Below are 27,995 nucleotides of genomic sequence, written 5' to 3' on the forward strand. Positions count from 1 at the left end.
AATCCTCCCCAGAGTGCCACCCTCCATTATTTATTAGCAGGATAATATGGCCAAAGAAATCTGTTTAGAGAAGGCGGCAACAGGTTTCAGGAAACTGGGTGAGTTAAATCTATTGATTTGTTGTAAAAAACTGTTTTAAAAGCCCGAAATATAATAAAATAAATCATGTAGTAACTGCTAATCATCAACAACATGATCATTTTTCAACAGATATTGCTAAATTATTTTGCTAAACTCAGGTGATTATTTTACTTACTTAACATTAGAGGACTCACAAGAGTATTTATTTATTGTCCTGTATTCATTTGTTCATCCTTGACTCTTGTGCCAAATTTGAAGAAATTGCCTCAAGATGTTCCGGATATATCATGTTCACAAGAATAAGACATTAAAGGTAAAAGTGACATTAAACTTTGACCAGCGACCACCAAAATCTAATCAGTTCATCATTAAGTCCAAGTGGACGTGTGCGCCACATTTCAAGATATTTCCTCAGCGCTTTCTCATCGCATTCACCACGATGGGATGGACGAGCGGAAAACATAATGCCAATTCAGAGGCATGCACAAGAAAAAACTGTCAAAATTGAAACAGCAGCAGCCAAAAGCATCTGACTTTTAGTCCCTAATATTCGTCAAGCTCCAAAAACACTGCATCCCAAATTTCCCAGAATGCAGTTCAACAGCATTTCTTCATTTAAATCGAAATAATCATAGACTGTTTTCGTTTCCCTTTAAGGAAGAATAGACTGTATATTTTTTCTCAGAGTGACAAGGTAGGATTTTGACGTCACACACCTCCATGCTGACAAAGAAACGTGTGGTTGCTGATGGGACCCGGTTCGGCAAAGGTGTTGAACTTGTTCAGCCATTCTCTGGAGATGTAAAACTGCAGCAGGCTGGGCTCCTTCATGTTTGCCAGAGCCACCACCTTCTGCCTCTCTCTCACCGACTCCTCGCTACTTTTCCTGCAAGAGTCGAGACAAAAAATACGGTCATAAATTTTAAATAGATTCAGCATGAATGTTCCACATTACAGGATCTTCAAATACTTACCGATAGAACAACACATAGGCCTCTGCATTCTGCACCACAGTCTCATGGACCTCTGTGACATACTGGTCATCAAACTCATACCACTGGCCATTGATCACATTCTGACAATAAGCTATGTAGTGTCCACCTGCAGCAGAGGAGATTATAAGAAAAAAAAAAAGTGGTGAAAAAAAAGAGGTGATTACCCTGCATAGATAAAGCTGAAAGATAAAAACATGCATGTTTGCTCATTTTAACGACATTTGTTCCCCTTATCTGTAGGAAATGGAAGTTATCTCATACTTCCTGCAGTTCCATGGTGACAAATGACTGACAGCAGGTCGTAAGTGGTGACTTGGGATGGACTCTCTTTAGCCAGGAATGGTCGCATGTCGAGGCCCTCCAACGGGAAGGACACATGGCTGCTAATCTTGAATGAATACATGACCTCATGCCGGAAGCGTTTCAGGTGAATGCACAGAATCTACACAAAACCAGAAACACTTTATGAAGCCAACCACAAGCGAAACTAAGCTTGTTATCTGCAGGAACGATAATATCAGATTTGAAAAGAAAGACGTACCTCTGGAAGTCTAAGTACTTTGCAATATTTGACACCGTTCCTCAACCTGTAGAAAACAAGACATTGTGTAAAAAAATCTAAATGAAAAAGACCCTTGTTTAAAAGTATACATTTTAAGCAATAATGGGAAGGTTCACCCCAAAACAAAAAAAAACATGTTTTTTTCTCTCTTACGTTTAGTGCTATTTATTAACCTAGATTGTTTTGGTGTGAGTTGCATAGTGTTGGAGATATCATCCATAGCAAAGTCTGCCTTCTCTCCAATATAATGAAACTTAAAAGCACAAAATGCCAAAAATTACATTTGAAAAACTCAACAGTAATGTCTCTTTCTAGAAATCATGATGTGGTTACTAAAGATAAACCACAGACTTTGTTGTGAGCGGTTTCATTGAGGAACTGTTCTCTTTTTGCTGAACTGAGCTCTATCTGCGACCAAATCACCGCGCAGAGGGAAGCATTCGTCCACTGCTAGCTTACCTGGCAGCATTGAGCAAGCTAATGTACAGTTAAGCCAAAGATGATGCCATTAAATTTTTACATATCAAGTTACCACAAGCATGATCCTCTCGTCCTGCAGTATTGCAGCATTGGCCACTATTATAAAAGAGGACGTCTGTAAAACTGCTGACAGGAAACATCAAACTTCATTGTTAACTATGAATCTTTCTGTTATTAATTTTTTGATCCATGGAGGCTTTTTATTTGTAAAACTTCCCTTGATCCAAAAAAAAGTGATTAAAAACTCTGTGACATCATCACATTGGTGTGAACTCTCCCTTTAAAAAAGCAGAATTTCTCCAGTTCTAATTAATGTCTCCACTTTACTAAACATACTCACTTTTTACATCTTTCACAGCTGTACATGTTGTCCCCTGTGGAACAAATGAATGTAAAATGTTAATCCTGACATACATTTTCTCACCTACACTTGACCACTTACGTATTATAATAGAATAACACAGTGTAGCGTTGTCTACCTTTGAGTTCATCTGCAGCAAAGAAGGCTGCGAGGCAGTCCTCCAGGGTCACCATGGGCCCCCAAAACCAACTAGGGATGCATGAGACTACGAACCTGTTCAGAGGCATACAGTAATACAAAGAGACTGAGTCGTTTCAACCACAAAAAGCCAAAAGGTGATCACACTGATAAAAATGACCTTAAGTATTCGAGTAGAGTCAGAAACTTGTAATAATTAAGGACAGGAATTGTGTGCTCTTTTCTTCAAATTAAATTTACTCAGTGCCCAGGCTCTCTGACAGAACAGGGGGGCTCTGAGGTAGATATGAGCGCAGACTTCTTCTCTATACATTCTCAGAAATAACCGGATTCACCAAAACAACGTCACTGTTACAATGACGCTACTTTTGTAATCCTGGAATTGCAGGAAGATGAGCCAATAGCATGCCAAGGCCTGTCCCTGCATTTCTGTCTCAATATGTAAAATGATAAACACCGGAAACATAGCCAAATATCTGCAAATGCTCTTGGCAAAGGAAGTGATTCTACTTTACAGTCAAATAAACAGCATACAGCCCTCCTCGATCAGTAAAAAGCTGTTGACTCATCTCAGAATATTTCAGCAAACCCACTGCTTTGCTGACAGAGACAGTAGCTACTCTTTCCACTACACTGTTAAAAACCCCTCTACAATCCTTAAAAATGCAACATCACTTCTGCTGGGTCATGTGATGGCTCAGCACTCAAATCTTCTCCTGGAGCACTGGGTCAGGCATTTCAGATCTCTCCTCAATCTACATAATCTCCTCCAGCCCATCAGTCCTGGACTGACTGCCAGAAGTCCTTGTGGCCCTCTCACTGCATGAAGCACCTGCAGAGTATTTATCTGCTGCATCAAGTTTAAGGGCTGTAAAATATGCAGCAATCATGTTATAAATAAATAAATATATTCAATTTTTGCCAGCATTTCTCTCTCGCTTTGAGGTTCCAGTGTGTGGGATTTAGGGGGACACGTTGACTAAGACTGAATGTAATGTAATAAGTATGTTTTTTTGTGTGTATAATCACGTGAAAATAAGAATCGTATTGTTTTGGTTACCTTGGAATGAGCTGTTTATACCTACGTAGGGAGTGGGTCCTCGCCTACACAGATTTTTTTAACATGAAGCTGCTTTATTCTTTCATTTTTTTTACCAGTTTCAATCAGCGAGTCCATTTGTTTTAAGCAGAGGAAGAGACCTCTGCAGAAAATGTGGCTCATGGAAAATAAAACTTCCTGGACGTCTGGATCTTATGTCATCATAGAAGAAAGGTGAGCACATATTAACAGGGCTTGGGCTATCGGCTCGTCTCCTACATGCCACACAGTACTAAAGAAACACTGATTTCATAACATTTAACAGCTTAATTCTGTGGTTTTGACCAGTTTTAAATCACCTGGTCAGTTTGTTTTGGAGACGAGGAGACCTCTGCAGATAATTGGAACAATAACCACTGAAGAAATTCTATACGTGAGAAATTTCAGCTGGTTACAATCTGCAGTCCCCACCACGAGATAGTGACACCTTTGGCTCTTTTTATGGTAACACACACTGAGCCTGAAGAAGAAAGCCTGGGTTAACAATACATGTTGATAACAACTTTTGTGGTGCCCGTCATCTCTGACTGAGGTTTGAGGCTGTGTCAAGCCAGCTCACACAAAAGATGGCCTGGTTCTGTTGATCTCGCTTTACAGCACAGCTCCAAAATGACAAACACTCTCCTGACAGATCCAGTAATATCTACAAGCCCTGACCTGCATCATCTGCAGCCTCCACAACCACATCGGTGTAATCGACTGTAAAGAGATATTACTGGAGCCAAATCCACACACCTAAAACTTTTCTTGGCATCCTCCTCTTGCTTTATTTTGATTTTAGAGAAAATGCAGATTTTCATAGGCAATTAAGTAAGTGTGACTTCTTGGAAAAAAAACAACAACAAAAAAACAACTCATGATTCCACATGCCCTCTTTCTCTCTAAGGAACACCTTCAATAGTTCCTACTGTGTTCAGCCAATCTTAATTTAATTTATTTCTGAACGCACATTCAAAAGAAAACCTCTAGGCGGAAACCGTGTCTAAATCTTTTAAATGACCTCAGCATGTTAGTGTGCGATCAGACAGATTGAATTCATGTGTTCAAACCCGCTGACTTCTTCCTTTCCTCTGACAGTTAAATGTGTCCACTCACCGGCGTATGGAGTCCATGATGTAGGAGATCCAGCCCTGCGAGCTGTAAGTGTCGGGACACACGCCTGTTTTGACTGGAAGGTTCTGATGTATGGAGGAGTGGAGCTTGGCCAAGTCCTCTTTACCAGGAATAGGGAGAGATAAGTCTTGGAAGGTTTCCACTGTAGTCGAGACCTATCAAACAATCACAGAGTCAGTTTACACAGCAGGCCTCCATCAGTAAGAGTAGAGCTGAAAAAATAAGTTTAAATAATATAAATAAATGCTTATCTAAAAACTAGTGTGTGAGGTGGATGAGTGACATTAGATTAAAATAAATCATTGGTGTTCCCAGAAAGAGCATGTGATAAAAAAAAAACAAAGCAAATATTCTCAGCAGATGAAGATTTAAAATGTGAATTGTCAATTAATTTTATTCTAAGAATACATAATACTGAAATGAAGCAATTACATATGACATACTTTTATCTAAATTTCACTTTCACAAATTAAAAAAAAGTTATTTCTCAAATAAGTATACTGTGTGTTATAACTATTTTGCTCCCCCTGGTGTTCAAACACGTGAAGCGCAGCTCACCCTGTCGCAGGTTAAACACTGAACCAGACTGAGGATGGAGCCGTCGAAGATGTCAGAGATCACGCTGCGATAGTGAGACTGTTTCTTCTTCCTGGCACTGAGCAGCAGCTGAGCTGGAAGAGTCGTGACAGCAGGGAGGATATTAGATAAACTTCACATCACTGGTGTTGTTTGACTAACAAAAGCATTATCAGTGCCACCTGCGATACTATGTGGATGAGAGAAAAACAAGCAAAAGAATGAATCACCAACAGCATATTGGTGAATTATTTTCCGTTCATGGTGTTAATGCAGCTGACAATGGTGGTCCTCTACCTAGAATAATACACTGAATACGTTTAGATGAAATTCTGACCAGCAGCTCTTGTGTTCAGTGAGTTTAAATTAATATTGCACCTCATGTAACCCCACTTAAAAAAACTGAACTATCCCTTTAACGCAGTGACGCTTTGTTAAACCTGAAAGACTGCAGACTTTAAAGGCAAAAAAGAGGCCTGCTGAATGTGAAACACTTTGAAAAAACCTTCTGAATTCATCAAATTCACATAAAATCAAAGAGGCAACTCACATCTGGTGTCTTGACTTCCTTGATTCACTTCAGCAAATCTCATATGACGGTGTGGTGCAAACGTACTGTACTCCCCAGGAGTCAGGAGTTACCTTTTGAACTCTGAGATGGTTTTGTTTTTTTTTTTTGGTTTTTTTTACCTTTTTTGAAGGAGTACGCAGGTCCTGCAGAGCGGAGGGGGCTGGAGCGAGGCTGACTGGAGGACAGTTTGGGATGTAACTCTTGAATGGTTCGCACTGGACTGCAGGGAGTGGACTGGGGCTGTGCCATTGACGCTTCGTTGTCTGGCTCTAGAAAACAATATGTTGAGCGCGCAGAGCTGACAGTTTAGAGACAAATGATCTACGTGCTAGCAGTTTTTAAAAAAGATCCACTTTAATAACATTTCTGGCTTTTTACCTGAGGTGTTGTTGCTCTGGTTCTGCCCTTGCCCAGTATCAGATAACTGGTTATTCTCTTGGCTTTGGACCTCAGTGTTTGTGGTTGGCGTTACCTCCTCTTCGTCTCCCCTCTCAGGAGCCCCCTCCTCAGCTGCTGTATCCACATCAGCATCCTCATCCATCTCTTGCGAGCCTCCACGTAGAGGTGAGCCGGACACCCTCCGCTCCTTCAGCCTCTCCTTCTCTGAGATCACCCCGCCGGTGCCAACGGCCACTATCCCACCTGCCGGTGACCTGACCCCGTCGCACTCATCCTGCAGGAGCAGCTCACTGTCGCCCGCTCCTCCCCCCTCCCCCCGGTCACTGCTGGAGCCAGAGTCACAGGAGAGGAATTCGTCCTCAGACGGGGAGCGGTCTCCGTCTCTTATCTCCTCGCCATCACTTCCCTCGCCGCTCATGCTGCACTCCGTCAGAGGCTCCTTCAGCTCTTCGTGTAACTGGTCCATCAAACAGCGCAGGAACTCCTGCGTGTCCTGTAAGAAAAGAGCATTACACTCACTCAGAGGGATGAAGCAAGAGTGCAGCTACATACACAGAGAAAGGAGTTTTGCAGAGAAGTGGACCAAAACAAGAAGATGCACAGAGAAATGTAAGTGGTGGTGTATGCCTTGTATGCTATCAGAAAGAGTTTTGAATATTGGTAAGAGTTGGTATAAAGACCTAATCACATCTGCTACCAACAGGCATAACTCCATATTATTTAAAAACATGTTTCCATGGCAATCATGATCAAACAAAACCATACTCTTCAGGTCAAACATGCACAAAGAATTAATCAAACACGAAAACACTTAAAAACTGGATAACACAGATAATTCAGCGTCTGAAAAAGAATCAGACTAACACAATGGTTTGATTTGAGTTATGTGCTTTTATGTTTAAAGAAATAATTCCATTTTCTTTCTTCCCCAGAGTCAGACAAAGTCACAGATGCATTTTGAAGGTTTCTGCATGAAGCATGAAGGTACGTTGAGATATTAGCCTTTCTTAGCTCTAACTCTGGAAATCTATTTCATCTAGTAGCACCTCTAAAGTTAAAGGAATAGTTTAAGATTTGGGGAAATATTAGATATAAAAGTTACAGCCAGGAGATGGTTAGCATTAGCATTGTTTATTTAATTTACACAAAATCTGAAATATAAAAATGACGACTTATGACTGGCTGTTTCATCCTGCCGTGCTAAGCTAACTGATTCACTGCAGGAAAGTGAGAAAAAAAAACAGCATTTCCACAAATATCAAACTACTAAATCACATAATCAGTCCTCTCTAAAAGTTTTGGCATTGTAGTTTAAGCAATTATGAAGTCTTTAATGTCAGGATTGGCAAAGAAGCTGGATTTATCTCCTCCGTCAGTTACTCTCCACTGTTTTCTACAGTTAGACATAACAATGCGTCTATGAATTTGTCTGGTTCTATGGATGTAAGAAAAAATACTATAATTCCCCCCAAAAACTGAACTATTAAACAACTTAACAACTCAAGTCAAGCCTTTGGTTATTTAGCTGTGGGTAACTTAGTTTTTTTTTCAACCCAAACCCTGTTTTCAGGCTGCAACGCGACCACTCAAATTCCACTAAAAGACTCAGATTGTTAATGTAATGTCTGACAATATTATGGATCCCCACAGAGAGAGACCTTTTTGTTGAAGAGCGAGATCCTTTATGTTTAACTGCACCGGAATTGCCATCGCCAAAATTACCCAGCAACATTTAAATAAGGAGCAATTTAAGCGTATATAAAGCCAACATATTTTCATGTCTAACTGGGTGAATTCAGGGTTTGTCTAACCAAAAATAGAGTTGGTGATTTTTGGAACAATGGAAAGATGAACAGACGACAGTTTTTGATAATTATATTTTGGTTCTGTTGACTCTGAATGGGTTTGGTGTTACAAATTTTGGGCCTTTTTCTGGTTAAATGAAAAGGATCTTAGTCTTGATCTCTCTGGAAATAGGGTTTATGTTTAAAAAAAATACCAAAGTTACCCTTTACTAAGAAATTTAGGGAATTTAGGGAATAGTCATTTTTGGGAATATTTGAGGGAAATACACAGTGGTTCACAGTTAAAAAACAAAGACAAGACCGTGTCAAGCTGCTGAGTGATGCCAGGTGTAGTTACCTGCTGGGTGCTTGCCCCTACCTGCTGAGCGTAACCACGAAACATGGGGTTTACTAGTTTGATGCCATGAGACAGGCTGGTCGGCACGACATAGCTGGGCCTGGGGAGGAAGACACTATGATAGTTAGTTTAACCCTTTGAAACCTGAATTGACATCACTTTTCTTGTACTGCATTCTGGTACCTTTCACAAGTATTTCATCTTTTAAACCCTAAGAAAATAGTTTTGATTTCTTTTGAAAACATTGGGCAAAAAGTCAATGAGTAACTTGGCAAGAAATATCCAACAAATTCCTGAGAATTAGTAGATTTAGATTTTTTTTTTTAAAGCTTTGGTAAAATGTACAGAAAACTAAATTTCTAATTTTCAGAAATACACATTTAAATTTATTATGCACAATTGTTTTTTAATGTTTATTTTTATGTTATTTTTAATCAATTTCTAAGGTAATTTCCTTGCTTTGTTTTTGTTCATTACTTTTTTTTGTTGCTGTTTTTCAGATATTTTTTGTAAATTTTTACTAATGTTTTGCTAATTTTAAGTTACTGGTTTCTGCTCAGGTTTCCAATGGTTAACATACTGTAAAGGATGCATTAGTACATTATAGTACTGAATAGCTGCATTCTGTCACTAGCCTCAACTGGTTTCATGTCACTTTTTATTACCGTTTTTTATGCCAGAGTTCTGAGATGAGTTTCTGGTAGCTCTTGCAGAGGGCAGGCTTCTTCTCGGTCCGGACCAATCCACTGCAGTCCAGGAAGAACTGAGTGAGAGGAGGACTAGTGAGGAAAGAGAGATTACATCAACAGAGCTGTTTAACTAGCGGGAAACGAATTAGCGAAGATAGTAAATGAGACAGATTCCCAGTGATAGACCAAATGTAATAGCAGGACGTGACCTCACCAGTTGGAGAGAGCTTGCAGAGCTGCATTCATGTAGCAGGAGTTTCCAATATTTTTCATTCCTGTCAGGCCTACAAACAGGAGAAACAAGAGCTATGCAGTTTTTTTGTATTCCCAGAGAGTGTAAGAAGTGTTCAAACTAAGCAGACATATATTTTTAGAACAGAACACCACAAAGGGTTAACTATCAATGCAAGTCTGGATTTAAAAGAAACAGGCCCAATAACTATTCTTAGGACTCAAAGCAGTTACATCTTTAAATATGGCAGCTGTGACCTAATAGCGTGAGCGCTGAGAAAAACGCAAAAATGATTGAAAAAATTCAGAGAAAAGATTTTTAAATGCCGACTTTGTCTCTTCTGAGAAATTTCTGTTCACTGTTTTTCTAGAGAAGAAATGTTAAACTTGTTGTACCTCTTGGTTTGAGCTCATCCTCCTCTGACTCTGAACCCTCTTCTTCTGCCACAGCGATTGGTACGGCTTTTAGCGGATGACCTACTGGCTGAGGAGCTGCTTCCTGGGAAAAAAAAAAGATTAACAGATACTATAAATACGAAGGTGAGTAAGAAGCACTGTGTGAATTTCAGATAGCATCACTGGGACTTACCTGTTCTGTGGCTTTACATTGGTGGGGAGCAGCAGGTACAGGCACCAGCGCGGGCCTGTGCTCCAAAAACACCTCCCGCTCACACACATAACACCAGATCCTGAACGTCGTCAGGTTCACAGTCAGGTTATGCTTCTTAGCCTAAAGGAAACGCAATCATTCAAAGGAATCGGGTTAACATCTTATTCTCATAAGCATCCACCAAGGAGGTAAACTGACGGATATGTGTAGTGTGAGAGTGTTTTTACCTGTGCATGCAGGGTGCTGTGATCAGAGAAGGACTCTCCACAACCAACATATGGGCAGTCACTCTGCACAGCAGAGGGATTTTATTAGACAGGCTCCTGCATTATAACTCCTATCTTGAATTGGCTTTAAGGGATTTTTCATATTTTTTGAAGTGGGGTTGTATGAGGTACTGTATGAGGGGCGTTCCAAGTGACATCTGCTGCATGTAATACACTGTCTATGGATAAGTACCTCATACAACCCCACGACAAAAAACTCTGAACTATCCCTTTGATCTATTAAAAAAAATATAAATTCATGCTAGAAATTCAAATGTCAGAGTGTAAAATCATAGCTGTAACTGCACACTGTGTGCTTGCTTTCCTGCCTGAATGTGAGAGCGATTGCATTTATAATTACATTTATGCTCCACATCGTCATTAATTATTAAGCATTCACCTAGCCTTCTAATCTGAAATGCAGAGGTACTTGCATTTGCACAGTTCATCATTTTTGTGACAAGGTTCAAAAGCCAAAGCAGTATTTACCCTTGCAAAAATAGAGATTCAAAACATTTTTAAAAAGGAGTTTTAATGACCTTACCTGTAGACAGGCCCACAGGTTTGGGCCTCCTGCTCCACAAGACTGGCAAGTTCCCTGCAGCGTGAACAGAATAGAACAGAGAGGAACAAAATCAAATATTATTAATGCACAAATTTGTTAGTTCAGTCAGATACAAGCCAGGATGGGTTTTTTCAGCGTAGATGCTGTACAACAACATAAGGGACTGTACTTCATTTATCAAAGTAGAGGGTGGCTGTGGTGTGACTTCACTTTAAAAAAAAAAAAGATAATTATATATGTATATCATGAACCTCCCTTGAGCTACAAATATTCTAAAAAATATTCCTAAGCGTCCTTGAGTGACGAGAGTAAAATGCATGACCCTTCACCATATATCACCATCCCACTGAGCTATTTAACATTGAAAAGATGTTTAATAAATGTATATTATTGACAATACAATACATTGTATTGTCTTTGGATGTTTCGATTTCAGTTATTCAAGGTTAAAAGGTGAAAGATTAGCAGACATCTCGTCTTAGCCTAGATGAAAGAGTTGCAGAATCTGTGTGAATTGGTGTGTATGATAAAAAATACATATAATGTAAACATGGGGTATATGCAGTACTTTTATTTATTTACAGTTTTGAATGTATATTTAATATATAGAATGGTTATTTTAAAATATGGTTTAAAATTGGGCTATATGTAGCCAATAAGTCCTTTTTTCTTTTCTTTTTCTTTTTGTGTATCACTGTGTGACTTTGTATCACAGTATAAAATGAAAGGGTACAATTTACAAGTGTTGCCATGCAGAGTCGAATGCAAGGAGAACGTAACTGCACAAATATGGACGATATTCTCATGCATCCATTTAAAAAAAGAATAGAATAATAAATTAATAGAATAATATTCAATTATTGCCCCATTTTAACAAAAACATTGTGATCAATCACAGCATGTTGTCATAGAAGTTTTGTTAGTGGTCTGGAGTTACTTTTTACTTGTTATGCGGAAATAGTGCGTGTGGTGGTGGTTTTTAAATACCTTTTTAAGTTGAATGTCCTCCCCCTAAGTCAAATCAAATAACATCTCCCTCCCAAGTGCTTACAAAATTATATGAAGTGCCTCCCCCATTTTGCACCACCGGCTCCCCGCTTATAAATAATGAACAGTCCCTAGCAGAACATATATTCCAGCTCATGTTGTTATTATTACACTGGTATAAGGCTGCTACATCAACCTTAAGGCCCTGACACAGACAGCCAGTGACCTGTACCGAGCATCTTTGACATTGTGCAGAACATTTGCAGTAAATGAATGAAGAAAAAAAACAAACAAACCCACCTTAGATTTCTGGAGGAGGTCCTCTTTGGTTACCTCTCCTATGGAGTCCAGGTGAGGACAAATGTCTTGTTCAGCCATAGTTACTCGCTGTCTTCAGAGGGACGTCTGCTGATTTGACAGTAATAACAAAACTAGTGATTCAGATGACAAGCTGCTGCTAAAGCTAGCTTTGTCGTCTCGACGTAAAAACACGATCTGCACTGGTGGAAATCACGCGCGCATCCTCTCTGCGCGTTAACGGAAACATGAGTTAGATATACATGGTGCTGATGTGGCCATTTTATCACAATAACCCCCAAACAACATCTGACAGCTGAAAGGCCTTATGTTTACCAAAGCTCAGAAATCATCTCCGGACTGCAGCGATGACAGCGGCAGCAGCAGTTCTGAGTGACTCGTATTTACCATCAGATGCAGCTGCCACGAGGACAATCGCTATTTTTTATTTTTCTTGTAAACGGTTCATACTGGATGCGGGCAGGCGACTGAATGTATGCTAGCGAGATATCGAGGAACCAAGCCGAGAGACGCGATACCCCGGCCCACCATCCTCAAACAACTCCCACCGCCTCCCATCCGCAGCTCGGCCCGACGCAGGCTGAGGAGGCGGAGGCAGCGCGAGGACGTCAGCCTGCCGGAGCCGGCCCACAGCAACGTGCGATTAAAATTAACACCTCATTTTCATCGATTTTATCTTCTTAGTCAAGCATCTTTGCCATATATGTGAATCTTAACATTATTAAAATACACTGATTTAAATAGATTTTATTCAGTAATGGAGAAACTCGCTGTTTACGGAAGTGACGTAATACTGTACGTCGGTTTAATGGGTCTCCACATCCACGTTGGGAAGGCGAGAACATATATGCCCTATTCATCGATTTATAATAGAGCCATGCTATTCATAAGATTGATGAAAATTTTGTGTTTACAAACGGTATCTCACTTGTCTTCAGTCAGAGTAAAATACTTTAAGTAATACTTTGACATTTTTGATAGTAACGTTACGTTGTAAGTCCATCTCCGCTCGCAGCAGACTCTTTAATTCAAAAACAAAGGTGTGAACTCCGTTTATACGGTATTCAAACTTTATTCGACAAAATAACAATACTATAAGCAAATAAAACTACTTGTACTGGTGTCAGATTTAATCCATCCAAATAAATTTAATCCCAATGTTTGGCCAGCAGATGTCACCATTTTGCACTGTTGATTGATTTCAAATCAATTAAGTGTCTTCTAAAGTCGTGTAATTAGACAAAATAAGTATTAGATTGATAACAAATAGGCATTTTTACCCTTTGCTCTTTAGTTTCTCTGATTTTTGTAGTTGTGTGACCGTAATTATGTGGAATTTGAGTAATTCTTCACTGATGGATTATATGGTCCACAGATGCAAAGGGGTGCACAGATGTGATTCCTATTTACCAGGTGAAAATCAATAAAGGGCAGATTATTTTAATGTTTATATTGTGGATAATGCTGAATGGACTAAACGGGTGGGATATGACAACATACTCATGTGCAGTAACTGTGTCAGCATACACAAGGTGCAATTAGAAACCATCTTAATATACTTTATGAACTTTTGTTCACTATTTCCAGAGTAGTTAGTGAAGAGTAAAATATTACATTTATGTGGACACCAACTCATTCAGGTATGGAAATGAAGTAGAAAAACTGACAAAGGAGGACATCAAAACTGAGTTTAACTGTAAATATGTAAACTGGATCAGTGTGCCCGAATGTGCTTTTATCACAGCAGACATGTTTGTTTGTCACAGAAAAGCACTGTTGCTATTAATGTAGTACCAATGGCTCTGTTGTATTTAAATATCCTAGTTAAGCCATGGCGGTGTGACAGTGAACCAGCATGCACAATGCCATGGCCATGAGCAACAATAGTATTGAAGGGAAGTGGGCATTTATAGGAAGATTTCATTATTTCACTGCACAAAAAGACAAACACTCCCATGCCTTTCTTTAGTGGCAAAATATATTGTTACAAAACATATGATGACATATTACAATTTGGAAATATTGTGCAGGATAAGACAACAAAATGCTGTTCTAATAAAATTACATTTAAAGTATTTTATGCACATAAAAAGGGAAAAAAATCTACTCATCCTAACTAATCTACTGATCTAATCCTATTAGAATCCTTTTATAAAAAGTTCATTTTATTGAAATTGTTAAATATAGTCAAAAGGCTACAATTAAAATAAAACAGCTGTGTATAATATATTTTCTCAAGACTAAAAATACATCTGTATATGTATACATATATAATTATATATAATATTATATAATATTTTTTTATATATATATATATATATACACATATATATATATATATATATCCATTATTTTCTGATTAGGGTATTATTTAATTTCTGAAAAATCTAAGTAATAATTATTTTAAAGATAAATATTATTTTTAATACATCGACTAACTTACACTTGCATAAAATGTTTACTACATTAAAGTAATTTACATGGGATTCATAATAAAACGTTTCAGCTTTTTTATTTAATTTTTTCATTTAAAAATGTACATACATTTTTAACAAAATAATACACTTTTTTTGTTCCATTGTAACTTCTTTTAAAAGGTGATGGGAAATTACGTATACAGCTGTATAGTTTAACACTGATCCTGAGTCAGAGTCAAAACACAGAGCTGGAGGCGCGAGCAGCTCTAATATCTGACTCCAGATCAGTGCACGAGGCCACGTTACCACGCTGCAAGCCTCGCGGTATTTACGCTACCCAGAATCCCTCGCTCTTCCTTTCTGCCTGAACCGACATGGTGGGTGCATAGCCGATTCTCCTCAAGAAATACTCTATCTACTATATCTGCTGTCATCTTCTTATGTGTGCTTTTTCTTACATTGCGGGATGTACCTATGACTTTTTTAGAGCCTGTTCGTTTATATAATGCCGATATTGAGCGTCGTAGTTGTGCTGTTTTTGGATTAAAACTTGGTAAAGTTGACTCGGTGTAGCCGGTATTAGTAGCACCATGGCTCCCTGTTAGGAGCTAAAGCTAACGGTGGTGAACACGCTGGGTTGTAAGATAATTTAAGTTTAATTAGTCTGCTTTTCCACGTGAATGTGAAATGTCAGCGCTTATCTCGTAATTCAATTTTAATCTGCGACTAATGGAAGTAAAACGGGACCCATAGGTGGTGTCTTCAGTGTGGCTCTGGGTAGTTAACCCGGTACTGCTAACGTGAGTGGGCCCGTGCGTGTCTTGTGTTTGCGTTAGCACTGTTGAAGGCAACAGGATCTCACATTTAGCCCGTGTTTCTCTGACCTGGTAGTTAGATAACGTCAGCATGTCTTGAGTTTGTCAGTGAAAACGCGTCAGTTGTGCCGGCTAACGTTAGCTGAAGCAGTAGCATCGTCCATAGCTCGGTTTGTATGACATGCTAACGCAGTGCAGACTGGGCAGCATGAGGATGTCCCGAGCTTAGTTCATTGTAATGCTGTCAAACCTTAGTCCGAAGTTTTGCCTTTCCTGTGACAACTAACTGTTTTCGGACTGAAGTACGTAAAGTATGTATTTTGGGAAATGTAATAAGTAATCTTAGCTGGCAGGGCAAAGCTGCATGCTAAGTAATGGATACTAAGGCTCATTTATGCTGGTAAAGAGGATCAGTGCAATTAGTGTTAATTTCATATTTAGATTAAAATCTCCAACCAAAAGCTTCTGAAGTTCACCTTTATATGGCAAAAGCATTATAAATATATTGGCCCTTACAATGGTGATGCTGTGCACTTAACTTGACAGAAAGCTGTAGCCTAATCCCACATTTACACTGCTAACTTTGTGTCAAAGTACGTAGTTTATTAATAATTTCAGGATCAGTTGGGTGTTTTGTAAAATTGGCTTTCACTTAAAAGGAATTAGACATAATATTTTAGTGTAGATTGTATATTTTGTGTTAGTGTGCAGTGAGGCAGAAACATCCTTTAGGGTATATATGGAACATTTTAAAGTGTGTGCAGTCATGTCTTATTTGGCCTTTATGCAATGATGACTTGAATTTCTTCACCTGAAACTTGCCGTGATGGTTTTTGAGCTTTTTAACCCTGAGCATTGGCCAAACAGACAATGGTTTTGTTTCTATATACAGTGAATTCTTTATTAATTAATGTTAACACTGTTTTCTTCTTGACAGCCTAAGGGAAAGAAGGCTAAGGGGAAGAAGGTGGCACCCGCCCCTTCCGTGGCCAAGAAACATGAGGCCAAAAAAGTAGTCAACCCCCTCTTCGAGAAGAGGCCAAAGAACTTTGGCATCGGTACGTAACCTTAGGTAGAGATGTGGGAGATCTGGAGGTCGTAATGGTGCAGATGATGTTATGAATATTTGCTATCTTAACAACACTGAAGACAACCTTTCCCACCAAGATCGCTGATGCACTCAAGATTATAAAATGAGAAGTTTTTTTTCTCAGTTTATTACATACTAAACTTTTTATTCAATTTTTTTTAAATTACAGGCCAGGATATTCAGCCCAAGCGTGATCTGACACGCTTCGTGAAATGGCCTCGTTATATCCGCCTGCAGAGGCAGCGCTCCATCCTCTACAAGCGTCTGAAGGTTCCCCCTGCAATCAACCAGTTCACCCAGGCTCTGGACCGCCAGACCGGTGAGTTAATAGAGCTTTTGGCATCAGGGGGTGCAACTATGCACGTATTTCTCTGTAGTATTTTTAAAATGGCCTGTTGGTACTAAATACTGCCATTGTGACTTTGCAAATGATGTGAAAGAATATTTGCTATCTGAGCAACTGTGCTGACATTTCCACCAAGATCACTGATGCAGTTACTGAAAATTCCGTCCACGCGTGCTGCACAACAAACCATGCAAATAGCCACTGTATGATAGACGAATTTTAAATTTGCAATGTCCTCTCTGATCCTCTTAAGCCACACAGCTGTTCAAGCTGGCCCACAAGTACAGGCCGGAGACCAAGCAGGAGAAGAAGCAGAGGCTGCTGGCCCGCGCTGAGCAGAAGGCAGCCGGAAAGGGAGACACCCCGACCAAGAGGCCCCCTGTCCTCCGCGCAGGTGAGGCACACTGAACGAATACAGAGCTGTAGGAAGTGTTTTTGATGGGAAACATTTTATTTGTTCTACACAAAGACTCAGTGAGGCTGCAAACTTCTTTAAAGCCCTGCTCATCCAGCTGTTGTTCAGCAGCCAATGTTAGTCGTCGTTTGTTGAAGCTGAATTATTTCTGCGTGAAACAACTTGATTATCTGTAAACACCCATCTGGAGTTCTCATCTTAACTTGGCCGCTATGCAGTGATGTTTTGAATTTCTTCACCTGAAACTTGCCTTGATGCTTTATGAGCTTTTTAACCCTGAGCATTGGCCGACATATACATTGGATATTTTCATAATGTGTTTTCCGGGTAGAAGATCATTTCTTTTTCCCTCGTCTCTGCAGGTGTGAACACTGTCACCTCTCTGGTGGAGAGCAAGAAGGCCCAGCTGGTCATCATCGCCCACGATGTGGATCCAATTGAGGTGAGCTGTGCAGCAGTGGAACTCTGTCATACTGGGAACGTTTGAGTCTTGGAAGTGGTCGCTGGCAATGATGTTTGAATTTCTTCACCTGAATCCTCTGTGTGGATCAAAACTTACGAGCTTTTTAACCCTGAGCAGAGACCACAAACCAAGATTATGTTTTGACTACAGCATTTATTGAGGACGTTACCGTCTTTGGTCAGATTCAGCAGTTGTTTTGGTGTTTTTTTTGCCCTCTGGCATTACCTGAAGTCGATTCTTTTTCCAAAATTATTAATTCTCTGGTGTTTTCCTTGCTGTTCTAGCTCGTCGTCTTCCTGCCAGCTCTATGCCGTAAGATGGGCGTCCCATACTGCATCGTCAAGGGCAAGGCTAGACTGGGCAGACTGGTGCACAGAAAGACATGCACTTCAGTTGCCTTCACACAGACGAACCCGTAAGTGTGCGCGTTAACTGAGCTGTGTTGTTTAAATGTGGCACGTTATCTTTAATACAAGATCTTTGTCCATTTATCGACTAGTACAACAAGAGTTTTTCATGTGTCTTTAAAAAGTGTTTCCAGGGCATGTTCTGTAGCAGTGTCTTGTCTTTGCGTGACTGATCGACATAATTGATGTAGTGCAGAATGAGCTAGATTTTCATGATGTGCGATGAGTGTTTTGTTTTGTCAAATATCTTTGTTGCGTTACATTTACATTCAGGATGTTTGAAACTGTCAATACTATTTTCTGCAGCATCAACACACCGGGACCAGCTGCACTTTGTTTTCTGTTGCTAAACTTTATTGCGGTCATTCTGCTGTTCTCAGCTGATAACCAAGAAAAGGACAGTCGTGGTTGTCGGGTTACAGTCTTGTTATATTTATCGCTTTAACAATTTCAAATGTTGTGCTATCAATGTCAGTTTTTCCCGGTTGTGTCAAATCGTATTATATGAATGTTTATTGAGGAAATGGAGTTAGAAATTCTAGTATCCCGACAATACTTGTTTTTCGCTGAGTCGATACGCTGCACTGAAATGTTTAGGTATAATGAATGTGTACAAGTGCATTCATCTACATGATCCTTTTGAAGTTGACATGCTCATTGAATCAGTAATGTTTTGTAGCAGCACTGTATTAACTGGCTTTGTTTTTCCCCAGTGAGGATAAAGGTGCACTTGCCAAGCTCGTGGAAGCCATCAAGACCAACTACAATGACAGATACGAGGAGGTGAGCGTTAATCTGAGATAACTCAAGTGCCTCCACATGAGTAAAATTGCACGTTAATATCAAATTGCTCCGTTTTAACTCCTTGCAAACTTGTATTGCAGATCCGTCGTCACTGGGGAGGTGGTATCATGGGCCCTAAATCCACAGCCCGCATCGCTAAGCTGGAGAAGGCAAAGGCCAAGGAACTGGCAACCAAGCTTGGTTAAATTGTTTGGAATAAAAAATGTATGTCCTAAAAAGAGACCTTTTTTGTTTTTATTGTTATAACTAATGCGTTTCATTCACAGTCGGAGGTCAGAATTTCCCGGTTGAAAATTCTGACCTCCAAGTGTTTCATAACGCCGACTGTAAAGAAAAACATGACGGGGATGAACTGGTGTCTCTGTGGCTAGTATGGACAATGACACGATTAGCGGGGCCACTTTATGTTTTTATATAGTAATATCAAATACCAATATTTTGACATCAATTTACATGCAGAACAGGTTTCACTATATGATGTTATTTCAAGTAAATACATTCAAATATATGTCTTTTAGTTGATCTCTTAGCATTAACAATGTGCGCCTCGGCGGCCTCACACACTGTACATAAAGACATTTTCTTATATACAGTCTACGAATGCTGCCATCATCGTGACGGCAGATCACTGAAGTCGGGGTACATGGTTTTCCCCCAAGTTCACAAATAGGAATTCTGAGTGTGAGTGGCGTTTCATTGTACTTAATCTAGCGCAAGGTCAGAATATTTTGACTTCTGACTTTGAATGTAACACAGCATAAATGTAGAGATTTCTGGGGGTAAAATGCAACTGTGGATTGACTGACAGCGCTGTATATCTGAGAAATGTTGTTCACTAATTAAATCAACGCAGCATTTTTTTTTCTGCAGTATGGGATACAGTGTTTGAAATCGGCAGCCACATTTGCCAGCTACTCAATAGATAAACGTTGTTTTTGGCTGGTAAAATATGTGCTGTGGTTTTGCTGAACATACCAGCCAAAAACAATGTTTATCTATTGAGTGGCTGGCAAATTTTGGAATATAGCAGCCACAGTGGCAGGTGGGAAAAAATACATTTCCAACCCTAACAGTGGGTGATGAGATCAGTTTATCTAAATTTATAAACAGCTGAGTCAGGGTAGGAGAGAGTGTATGATGTTACATTTTGGAACGGAGCGGACCTGCCTGGTGTGTTAAAAACTTTTTTTTTGAAAGTAAAAATATAAATTAAAACAATAAAGAAATGTTAAATGTTGAGACAAATAAGTCTTCAAACTATTCCCTCTGAGATGGTTTGGTTTAGTTTAATTGAATGTAGACAAAGTTATGAGTCACTGTGGTGAATAAATTGGTCCAGCTCAAGCTACGACTGCAGCTCTTATCTCTAATGTAACAACTTCTTGCTCAAATCTTTAAATTCATGTCAAAGTTCTTCATTTTTTATTTCTATTTGAAATAGTGTTTTACCTACAGTGTTCCAACCACGTAGCTGGAAACATGCATGAAAAAATGAATGCAGAGGTGAAATGAATTCATATTTATTTTCTCACATGTTGTTCACAGAATAATCAACTATTTACATATCTGTCAGTGAATGTATGCAGCAAACTGAATTTGCTTTGCCATATTTCATGCAGTATTCATATATAATACAGCAAGTTGGCTGCGTTTAATCAAAATTTAATCTTCTTGATGAACTTTGCATACCACATGTAGGAAGTTGCTGCGCATAAACCATACCTAAGAGGGAAAAAAAGTGAAACAACAGTGGGTTATTTACAGCAAAACAGAATCCAGAAAGTCTTAGCAACGGGATTTAATAGTTGATTTACCTACCATGTGACTATATATTGCATATGTTCGTTCCTGAGTGTGATTCTGGTCTGTCCACCTATTGGTCCACCAGGAATGGTGCTCCCTGTATGATCATAATTAATGTTAATAACAAACATCTGTATTTAAGCAAGTGGATTTAACACGTCTTCCTCTGCACACTTGTGGAACAGTTATTACTAAGCATATGAGCCAGCTATATATTTGATCTGATTTTCACTTCAATGTATTTGAGTCAAAGAGCATCATGGACTTTGTAGTTCTTCAGACCTTACCGAAATCTGCATCAATGAAGACGGGCTCAGCTCCTGTGATGCTGGCCATGGCCTCCAGGTCTCGGTAATGCCAGCGGTTTCTCTCCACGTCGTTGTTTGGTACAAAGGGTTTACGAGTCTCTGTCAGCCGAACCACGCCGACCACATCCACTTCCCCTTCCACCTGCACACAGGCATTACTTCAATGTGTTAAATAAATCTGAATGAGAATATCAGTATGACTTCAGACAGTGTTTGATTCTGTGGTTTTTTTTGTGATGTTTGTGGTTTTGTGAGGTTGGCAATAGCTGAGAAATTAAATATAAATCCATGAATACAATTAGAGATGAGTGCTGTAAACCAGTTGAATCAAATGTTTACAAAATTCTCAGCAGCAGAAATGAGTTCACACATCCAAATCTGTTGTGTTGAACTTGTGTGAAATCTGATTGCTCCATGTGAGGCTTATTGCATTGTGGGTGATGTAGGCGCTCGGTTTTGATAAGGTAGAACATGTGAAGCAAAATAAGATAATATCTCTGGTTCTCAAAATCTTTTTGTTATTATTATTAACTGCCTGAGTCTATAGGCGTGCAATGCTAAACTGCTGGAATACTCCTTTAATAAAAAGACATTGATACTGATGATATGTCAGTGAAATACTAACCTGTCCCTTCATCCTGGTCTCTGGTCTGATCTTTTGCTTCGGCACGTATCCTCTGTTCACCAGGATTGTGATGCTGCGGGAGACGGAAGCACAGATCAGTGTGTGTTGGATGTTGAATGATACTGCAGTTTGTATTTTAACTCCAGGGTGTTTTGTCTGTTTTTTTTTTTACCCGAGGTCAGTGCAGTGGAAGGGAGTGATGACATTAGCACCGGTCTCTCCGCTTGACGACAGCCTGCCCGCCTCTCTGGCCTCCTTCTCCGGGTCGACCGGTGAGCGGGGCAGGATGTACAGCTCCTGTGAGTGGTCGTACCGCCCGCGCACCGTCACCCTCCTGTACTCGAGGCTTTTCAGCTCATGAGGACTAGGATGCAGGGAGAGATGCAGATTTGCACATTAATTAGATTTTTTGGGGAGGACAAGGACAAATTGCTGCATTTCGTTTTAATTTAATATATATGCATATTCCTAGTTCTAAAGTTATATAGCTGTATTGAGTGTATTGCAATGAACAACCTTTTTTTGTGTGACCTGCAGGTCAATCCTGAGTGTGTGTGAGAATAATCGAACGTGCACTTACTCCAGAGGGAGAGGAATGGGTTCTGCAGTGGTGAGTCTGTTCAGCTCATTGATCAGCTGGATTTTCCACTGACGCCGTTTCACCTTCACAGAAACACAAAGTATAACAAACCAGATGCACATCGGACACTTTTTTTTAAATGTGACAACACTAGTTGAATAATCTGTACCTGCCATGTACCCAGGCCGAAGGTGGTGGCAGGGATGAGCAGCAGGAACCATTTGAGAAAGGAGTCTTCTCCTTTCTCTGCTCCGGCTGCTGCGGAGCTCGACTGTCGCCCGAAGGTGATGAATCTGCCTGGACATTCACAGCACAGGACAGATGTGATTCAGTTACGCATTACATGACAAACACCTGATATTTTTTGTAAATTGTTCATTTTTGTAAGTCTCTTTCTGAAATAGTGTTACATTTATACATTATACTGTATATAAATGTTATTTTTCCCCATAATTTCCCTAAATCTGAAGACAATTTGCCCTTTAATTGAGTCAGTTTTATGCCTGTAGCCCAGTAATTTGATAAATATTGTGATTTTGTTGTTTTGGTTTTTTTAAGAAAACATACCTTTCAAACCAAATCGTGTGTTTTGGAGTTCTGGGTGTCTCTTATCCAAATAAAACACAACACCCTCTCCAGTGCTGAAAAAAAAATAATTTGAAGTCCAGCTCCATTTTGCACCACCCCTTCACGTCTCATAAATAATGAACAGTCCCTTAACTGAGTATTTTTACACTAGCATTGCGCCTTTTAGCTCGAGTAATAGATTTGAGTTCTTCTTTCACCAATGCTATTGTCTTTGTTTTGTCTGCAGTTGTATGATTGGCAGCTATTTAGAGTTTGCTTTCAGTTTTTTGTTTTAATTGTATGCGCGTTTTTAAGTTATTAAGAAAAACAGGAGTTCGGTGTCATAATTATATTTATTGCAGTGAGCATATTTTATTGATCTATTTATTTTTACCATCTGCGCGTTTGAGGAGCGTCAGTCTGGGCAGGAGCAGCGTCCTCTTGATGTAAACGACGTGCGTCTGCAATAATAAAAACCAGCTCAGACATCTGACTTTGAGGAGACTGTGAAGTTTGGGATGTAAAACTGCAGATATGAAACACGTGACTCACCTGTTTTTTGAGTGTCGTTAGCAGCCTGCTGGAATAAGTCATCGCTGATTTAAAAAAAGCCATGCTGAGCGAAAAAATCTACGAAGAGGTAAAATATCGATGAGACAACCGACTACATGACAGCTACATAACTGTTCAGAGGGGGGACTTCTTCTGGTGTTACTACTTCCGGTTTGGAGTCGCTCCGCCCCGGCATGTTTCCCACGTGTGTACAGAAATGTGTTGATATTTTCTGTCAGGGAGCTGCTGTCTTAATGTGTCTGTTTTAGCTACATTTGCTCGGTTTATTTGTCGACATGGACCTCGCCTCCAGGGACGCGTACATCCAGAAGCTCGCGAGCAAAGTGTTTTCTCCACGAGAGCAGGAGCCGAAGAAGAGACCGTTTGGTAATGTCGGCTAACTGTTTTAGCTTGTTTGCACCTTTTTCTGTGTCATTTTTCTGTGCAGTAACTGCAAATTTCGTGTGGAGTCTTATAGTTTATGGCTAAGTGTTTTTAGACAAACACCTAAGAGTAAAAAACATGTCCTCAAACTTGTGTGTTATTACTGCTGTTGACCGAAGGAGGCGCTGCACTGTTAAGAAGTCAAAATATATTTGTCAAAATGCCGCATTTCCCGGTGTAGCAAGAGCAATACTAGAAGTGAGACAAGAGTTGTCGATTTACAAAAAAAAAAGAATATTTGGAATCAGTATAACGTTTGGGTGATAAATGATGCAGAAATCTAAAATTTTCTTAATTTCCGCTCTCTGGTGTGATTTGCTGCTTTTCTTCGGTTTTATTTTTGCAAGTTGAAAGTCCAGTATGTAGGATTTAGGATCATCTCATAGCACAACTAGAACTTAATTTTCATAACTATGAAAATTAAAAATCGCTCTGTTTTTGATGGCTTTTAATGAGCCGTTTATATCTACATAGGGAGCGGTCCCTCTTCCATAGAGTCCACCATGTTGTTTCTACAGAAGTGCAGAACGGACAAACCAAACACTGGCTCTAGATAGGGTCATTTTTGCAAAGGCCACCTTGAGCTCCATTCCCACTGCACTTGCTACAGGAAAGTGTGCAATTGGCATTCACACCCACGTCAAATGACTCTGCTGTAGTTACAGGTATTTATCACCTCCAGCTCCAATCGGCATTGATGGGAACACAAGACCCAAGTGAACGCAGTAATTTTAGCTCCAAGATGCAACGATGCACTGCCACGAACAAGCGTCCATCTCCTCCTGGGTAGCGCTAAAATATGCCTCCAAATTAGTCTGCACCAAGTTTGAAAGAGTGGCTGAAAAAGTACGACATAAACCAATATAAGTAACCACTGTAGAGTTTTTAAAGACCTGTGCTGCTTTCTGCTATTTACCTGTTCTCCAGCCAGTCCATGACGTCGAATGGACTCACCAGTACACCCTGTGCAGGCACTCATTTTGGTTGTAAAGGGGTATGAGTTATCTTGCACTCATGGCACACGAAAGTTTAAGTTGCATGCAGTCTGCAGCCTCACCACTAGATGACACCAAATCCTAGACAGTAGACCTTTAAATTTAATCGATAAGTTTTGGTAAGATTTGCTCTACACAATTGAAGGCAGCGTTCCCTTGGAAATTATGACATTTTTCACTATTTTCTGACGTTTTACAGACGAAACGGTTCATTGATGAACCCTGTGTTTCCCAATCAGGGAAGACAGTTATAAGTGGTTGCAGCATTAATGTAGTGAGACGATTGCCTTGGCAAGTACAGGAAGTAAAACTAAATCCCAAGACTCTAAATTAGGTTTTTGGCAGAATTTTCTTTATTCTTTGCTGTTGTTTTTAGTACTGTGTTGTAGTCCTTTTCAGTGCTCTAAAAAACATTCAAATAGAGAAAACTGAGAGAGGAAAATTGCTTTAAGATCATCATGTAAGAAGATGTAAGAACATCTTACAATTTGTAGACATGAGACCTATATTGAGGGATAACAAAAAATATTTTGCTTTACATTAAGGGGTCACAAAAGGGGATAATTTTAAAAAGGTTATTTTACCTTTGTTAATCATTTGTTGCAGTGTTTAATGGGAGAAAGGGGGTGGGGCATTACCAGTAGTTTGACAGTTTTAACTGATTTTTATGGTCTCAAACACTGTAGAATGATTAAGTCTGGGAGGTGCTTGAAATAATTTAATTGTTTGACATAGTCATCACTTTCTGAGGGGAAGTATCACCCACAAAGTGTCCCCTGGTGACAGAGAGTCATCTGATTCTCTGACTTTTTTCTTTCATTTTGATGCTATTAAATTCCTGGTCTGGCAACTGTTAAAACTAATGCAATAGGTAAACATATACTGTTGAATTTATCAAATCATTAATACATGCATTTTGCTTGTGTGTGTAGCTTATTTCAAGAGTAAAAATGATGCCGGTCCTCCAAAAAAGAAGAAAAAGTGTAAAAAGAAGCACTTCAAAGAAAAGGGGCCAGATGAGAAGACACCTGCTCCGAAATCTCAACAAAAGCCTCCACCCTCACAGAAAGGCCAGTCCAAAGCAGAACTGAATGCGTCCAAAACTCAGAGCATAAATGGAGCGCAGGCACCTAAAGGTACAGTCAGTGTGTCTGTTACTCAGTCCCTTCCTGTTATTAATGTTATTGAAATGTGTTTCCTAAAGTCATATTTTCCTATTCTGTTCTTTTTTGAAGGAGGAAATGTAGAGTCCAACTTCTCCACAGTAGATCTATTACGCAAGAGACTTCACGAAAAGATCGAAGAGTCCAGAGGGCAGGTACGCAGTATTTAAAGACGGTGTAAACAATGAAGGACAACTGGACAAATTTAGGTTTATTTGTAGAATAATTTGAATGTATACTTCTACCACGCATTGATCAAGTTATGTGCTAACCTGCCAGAGTTCATTACAAAATATATGCATATCCATCCCTGTTTTATTTCTTTCATAGTTTATATTTGGCTACAGTTAGACTAACATGTTATTCTAATGTTTCATCAGGGAGCCCCAAAAGATGCAGCATCAGAGGCAGTCCAGGCAAAACGAGCAAAACGAAAGCTGGAACGGGAGCGCAAGAAGAGGAAGAGGAAAGAGTTTCGGATGAAGAAGCTGGCTGAAGAAAGTGGCCAAGAACAGCAGCAGCCAGAGATAAAAAAGGAAGCGGAGAGCGCCCCGGCTGCAAGCAAGAGAAATGAAACCGCCATCGTCTTCAACAAGGTGGAGACAGTAGAAGAAGGGTATGTAGATAAGATTCAGAAGAAGAAGATCAAGAAGCAGAGCATGAAAGGCCAGATAACACCGCTGACAGGGAAGAACTACAAGCAGCTGCTGAGTCGCGTGGAGGCTCGCAAAGCAAAGCTGGAACAGCTGAGGGAGAAAGACCAGGAGAAGGCCCGAGAGATGGAGGAGAAGATGAAGTGGACCAACATCCTTTATAAGGCGGAGGGCATCAAAATCAAAGACGACGAGGACATGCTGCGCTCGTCGTTGAAGAAGAAGGAGAAGAGGCGTGCTCAGAGGAAGAAGCAGTGGGGCCAGCGCAGTGAGAACGTCGTAGAGAAGATGCAGAAACGCCAGGACAAGAGAAGAAAGAACATCCAGAGACGCAAGCAAGTTAAAACAGAGAAGAAGAAGGACAAGGCGAGGAAGAAAGGCAGAGTGCTGCCCGAGGACTTGAAAAAAGTAGCATTGTAGAGAGAGCAGTGTGTGTGTCCTGTGATGTTTTTTGTAAAGACGAGAGACAATGTTTAAATAAGTAAATCGGCAGTGTGTTTAATTACATGATATGAAATTGATACTGCAGCTGCACATGTTGTTCCTTCAGTCCTGTCAAGGAGTAATATTATGTGTGTTACAGTCAATAAAATGTGATCACTAGGACATGAGTGGCAACCTCTGTTGCAGAATTTATTTGACCAAATATCCGTGTTGGTTTGAGTCTTCTAAAGGTGTGTAAGATTCAGAGGGATTTAGTGGTGGTGAGGACTGCAGATTGCAACTTGCTGAAACTATTACCAGTTACAATGCCCTCTGTTTATTATTCAGGAGGTTTTTACCAGAGCCGAATTATCTGTGGAGGTCTCTTCCACTCCAAAACAAATGGACCATGTGATCAAAACCCTTAAAAAAATTTAATAAAGTCTTTTCACGTTAAAAATTAATGTTTCCCATATGCTGTTTGGCATGTCTGTAATGGGCAGTTTGCCCACCACATGCTAATCCATATGCTAAGTGCAGGAGGTTTTAACCGGGAGCCAAGTTTTCCACAGGAGATTCTTTCTGTCCACTGAATAAAGCAGTTTCACTTTACAAATCAGTGGTTTTCCGAAGCTGCTCATTGCGGATAGGCCAACTACAGTGGCCAATGTGAAAACGCCTTGTAAACGGTCCTATCGAGAGCCAGTGTTTGGTTTGTCTGTTCTGTTTATGGACTGTATATTAAGATCTTTATATACAGTCTATGGTTCTTGTATAGAAACTATACGAGAGGAATCACAAAGTGTTAGATAACAATATTGATACTACAACCAGAAAGAAGTCAAATAATCTTAATTCCCAAAATATCCTCATTTAATTCTTATTGTGCTCACTTATTGTCTATAGAGTATAGAGTATTGTACAGTTGATGCCTGAGCTGGT

General features: G+C 39.8%; 4 protein-coding genes, 1 long non-coding RNA gene and 5 other non-coding genes across 12 annotated transcripts in view; 8 read left to right on the forward strand and 2 right to left on the reverse strand.

The window, feature by feature from the left end:
* The window catches only part of LOC148186166 (uncharacterized), a 24,845-nt gene extending 14,868 nt beyond the window's left edge, over positions 1-9,977 (forward strand). The window contains exons 7-12 of the long non-coding RNA XR_015775135.1: positions 1,317-1,503; positions 3,776-3,890; positions 4,794-4,855; positions 6,472-6,984; positions 7,308-7,359; positions 9,888-9,977. This is a non-coding gene — a long non-coding RNA (uncharacterized LOC148186166). The remainder of the gene's footprint in view (positions 1-1,316; positions 1,504-3,775; positions 3,891-4,793; positions 4,856-6,471; positions 6,985-7,307; positions 7,360-9,887) is intronic.
* The window catches only part of usp20 (ubiquitin specific peptidase 20), a 15,548-nt gene extending 2,775 nt beyond the window's left edge, over positions 1-12,773 (reverse strand). Inside the window, exons 1-19 of one of the 3 annotated variants that reach the window (XM_088070969.1) lie at positions 12,499-12,773; positions 12,166-12,270; positions 10,858-10,911; positions 10,275-10,337; positions 10,027-10,167; positions 9,834-9,936; positions 9,421-9,490; positions 9,183-9,296; positions 8,518-8,617; positions 6,355-6,868; positions 6,096-6,245; positions 5,388-5,500; positions 4,812-4,984; positions 2,598-2,692; positions 2,459-2,492; positions 1,618-1,663; positions 1,338-1,518; positions 1,056-1,182; positions 798-967 (exon numbers count right to left, since the gene is read on the reverse strand). In XM_088070969.1, coding sequence (XP_087927095.1) covers positions 798-967; positions 1,056-1,182; positions 1,338-1,518; positions 1,618-1,663; positions 2,459-2,492; positions 2,598-2,692; positions 4,812-4,984; positions 5,388-5,500; positions 6,096-6,245; positions 6,355-6,868; positions 8,518-8,617; positions 9,183-9,296; positions 9,421-9,490; positions 9,834-9,936; positions 10,027-10,167; positions 10,275-10,337; positions 10,858-10,911; positions 12,166-12,243 — 2,326 coding nt within the window. In that variant the 5' untranslated portion in view covers positions 12,244-12,270; positions 12,499-12,773. Of the gene's footprint in view, positions 1-797; positions 968-1,055; positions 1,183-1,337; positions 1,519-1,617; positions 1,664-2,458; positions 2,493-2,597; positions 2,693-4,811; positions 4,985-5,387; positions 5,501-6,095; positions 6,246-6,354; positions 6,869-8,517; positions 8,618-9,182; positions 9,297-9,420; positions 9,491-9,833; positions 9,937-10,026; positions 10,168-10,274; positions 10,338-10,857; positions 10,912-12,165 lie in introns of all 3 variants that reach the window. The other 2 variants (XM_042508939.2, XM_088070970.1) reach the window with 2 other exon arrangements.
* On the forward strand, positions 12,659-19,158 carry rpl7a (ribosomal protein L7a). Its single transcript, XM_088071455.1, has 9 exons — positions 12,659-12,820; positions 15,386-15,400; positions 16,353-16,473; positions 16,675-16,824; positions 17,105-17,245; positions 17,629-17,708; positions 18,014-18,144; positions 18,850-18,919; positions 19,021-19,158. The coding sequence occupies exons 1-9, from the start codon at positions 12,659-12,661 to the stop codon at positions 19,123-19,125; spliced, it is 975 nt and encodes a 324-aa protein (XP_087927581.1). The 3' UTR covers positions 19,126-19,158.
* LOC121960337 (small nucleolar RNA SNORD36) lies at positions 16,200-16,272 on the forward strand. Its single transcript, XR_006106968.1, has one exon. It is a non-coding gene; the product is annotated as a small nucleolar RNA SNORD36 (small nucleolar RNA).
* LOC121960338 (small nucleolar RNA SNORD24) lies at positions 16,521-16,594 on the forward strand. Its single transcript, XR_006106969.1, has one exon. It is a non-coding gene; the product is annotated as a small nucleolar RNA SNORD24 (small nucleolar RNA).
* LOC121960339 (small nucleolar RNA SNORD24) lies at positions 16,929-16,999 on the forward strand. The gene has a single exon (XR_006106970.1). It is a non-coding gene; the product is annotated as a small nucleolar RNA SNORD24 (small nucleolar RNA).
* Positions 17,479-17,551, forward strand: LOC121960336 (small nucleolar RNA SNORD36). The gene has a single exon (XR_006106967.1). It is a non-coding gene; the product is annotated as a small nucleolar RNA SNORD36 (small nucleolar RNA).
* LOC121960328 (small nucleolar RNA SNORD36) lies at positions 17,771-17,847 on the forward strand. Its single transcript, XR_006106959.1, has one exon. It is a non-coding gene; the product is annotated as a small nucleolar RNA SNORD36 (small nucleolar RNA).
* Positions 19,159-20,444: 1,286 nt separating the features above from the next.
* On the reverse strand, positions 20,445-23,578 carry surf1 (SURF1 cytochrome c oxidase assembly factor). The gene is made up of 9 exons (XM_042509897.2): positions 23,376-23,578; positions 23,218-23,284; positions 22,426-22,553; positions 22,257-22,339; positions 21,849-22,040; positions 21,677-21,749; positions 21,031-21,193; positions 20,759-20,840; positions 20,445-20,662 (listed from the first exon to the last, which is right to left on the reverse strand). The coding sequence occupies exons 1-9, from the start codon at positions 23,436-23,438 to the stop codon at positions 20,596-20,598; spliced, it is 918 nt and encodes a 305-aa protein (XP_042365831.1). The 5' UTR covers positions 23,439-23,578; the 3' UTR covers positions 20,445-20,595.
* surf6 (surfeit 6) lies at positions 23,532-27,236 on the forward strand. The gene is made up of 4 exons (XM_042509896.2): positions 23,532-23,762; positions 25,747-25,950; positions 26,050-26,132; positions 26,358-27,236. Exons 1-4 carry the CDS (start codon positions 23,672-23,674, stop codon positions 27,048-27,050), a joined length of 1,071 nt encoding a protein of 356 aa, XP_042365830.2. The 5' UTR covers positions 23,532-23,671; the 3' UTR covers positions 27,051-27,236.
* The last annotated feature ends 759 nt before the right edge of the window (positions 27,237-27,995 follow it).

This window comes from Plectropomus leopardus, chromosome 20 (genome assembly GCF_026936395.1).
Source record: "Plectropomus leopardus strain MGB_pleo_1.0 chromosome 20, ASM2693639v1, whole genome shotgun sequence".
In the NCBI taxonomy this organism is placed as follows: Eukaryota; Metazoa; Chordata; class Actinopteri; order Perciformes; family Serranidae; genus Plectropomus; species Plectropomus leopardus.

Coding starts and splice junctions, on each gene's coding strand:
- rpl7a (XM_088071455.1), top strand. CDS start 12,659: ATGCTAGCGAGATATCGAGGAACCAAGCCGAGAGACGCGATACCCCGG. Junction 16,825..17,104: donor GGCTCTGGACCGCCAGACCG/GTGAGTTAATAG, acceptor GATCCTCTTAAG/CCACACAGCTGTTCAAGCTG. Junction 17,709..18,013: donor ACGATGTGGATCCAATTGAG/GTGAGCTGTGCA, acceptor TTGCTGTTCTAG/CTCGTCGTCTTCCTGCCAGC.
- surf1 (XM_042509897.2), bottom strand. CDS start 23,438: ATGGCTTTTTTTAAATCAGCGATGACTTATTCCAGCAGGCTGCTAACG. Junction 22,554..23,217: donor GCTCCTCAAACGCGCAGATG/GTAAAAATAAAT, acceptor GTGAATGTCCAG/GCAGATTCATCACCTTCGGG. Junction 21,750..21,848: donor TTCCACTGCACTGACCTCGG/GTAAAAAAAAAA, acceptor CGTCTCCCGCAG/CATCACAATCCTGGTGAACA.
- surf6 (XM_042509896.2), top strand. CDS start 23,672: ATGGACCTCGCCTCCAGGGACGCGTACATCCAGAAGCTCGCGAGCAAA. Junction 25,951..26,049: donor TGGAGCGCAGGCACCTAAAG/GTACAGTCAGTG, acceptor TCTTTTTTGAAG/GAGGAAATGTAGAGTCCAAC. Junction 26,133..26,357: donor TCGAAGAGTCCAGAGGGCAG/GTACGCAGTATT, acceptor ATGTTTCATCAG/GGAGCCCCAAAAGATGCAGC.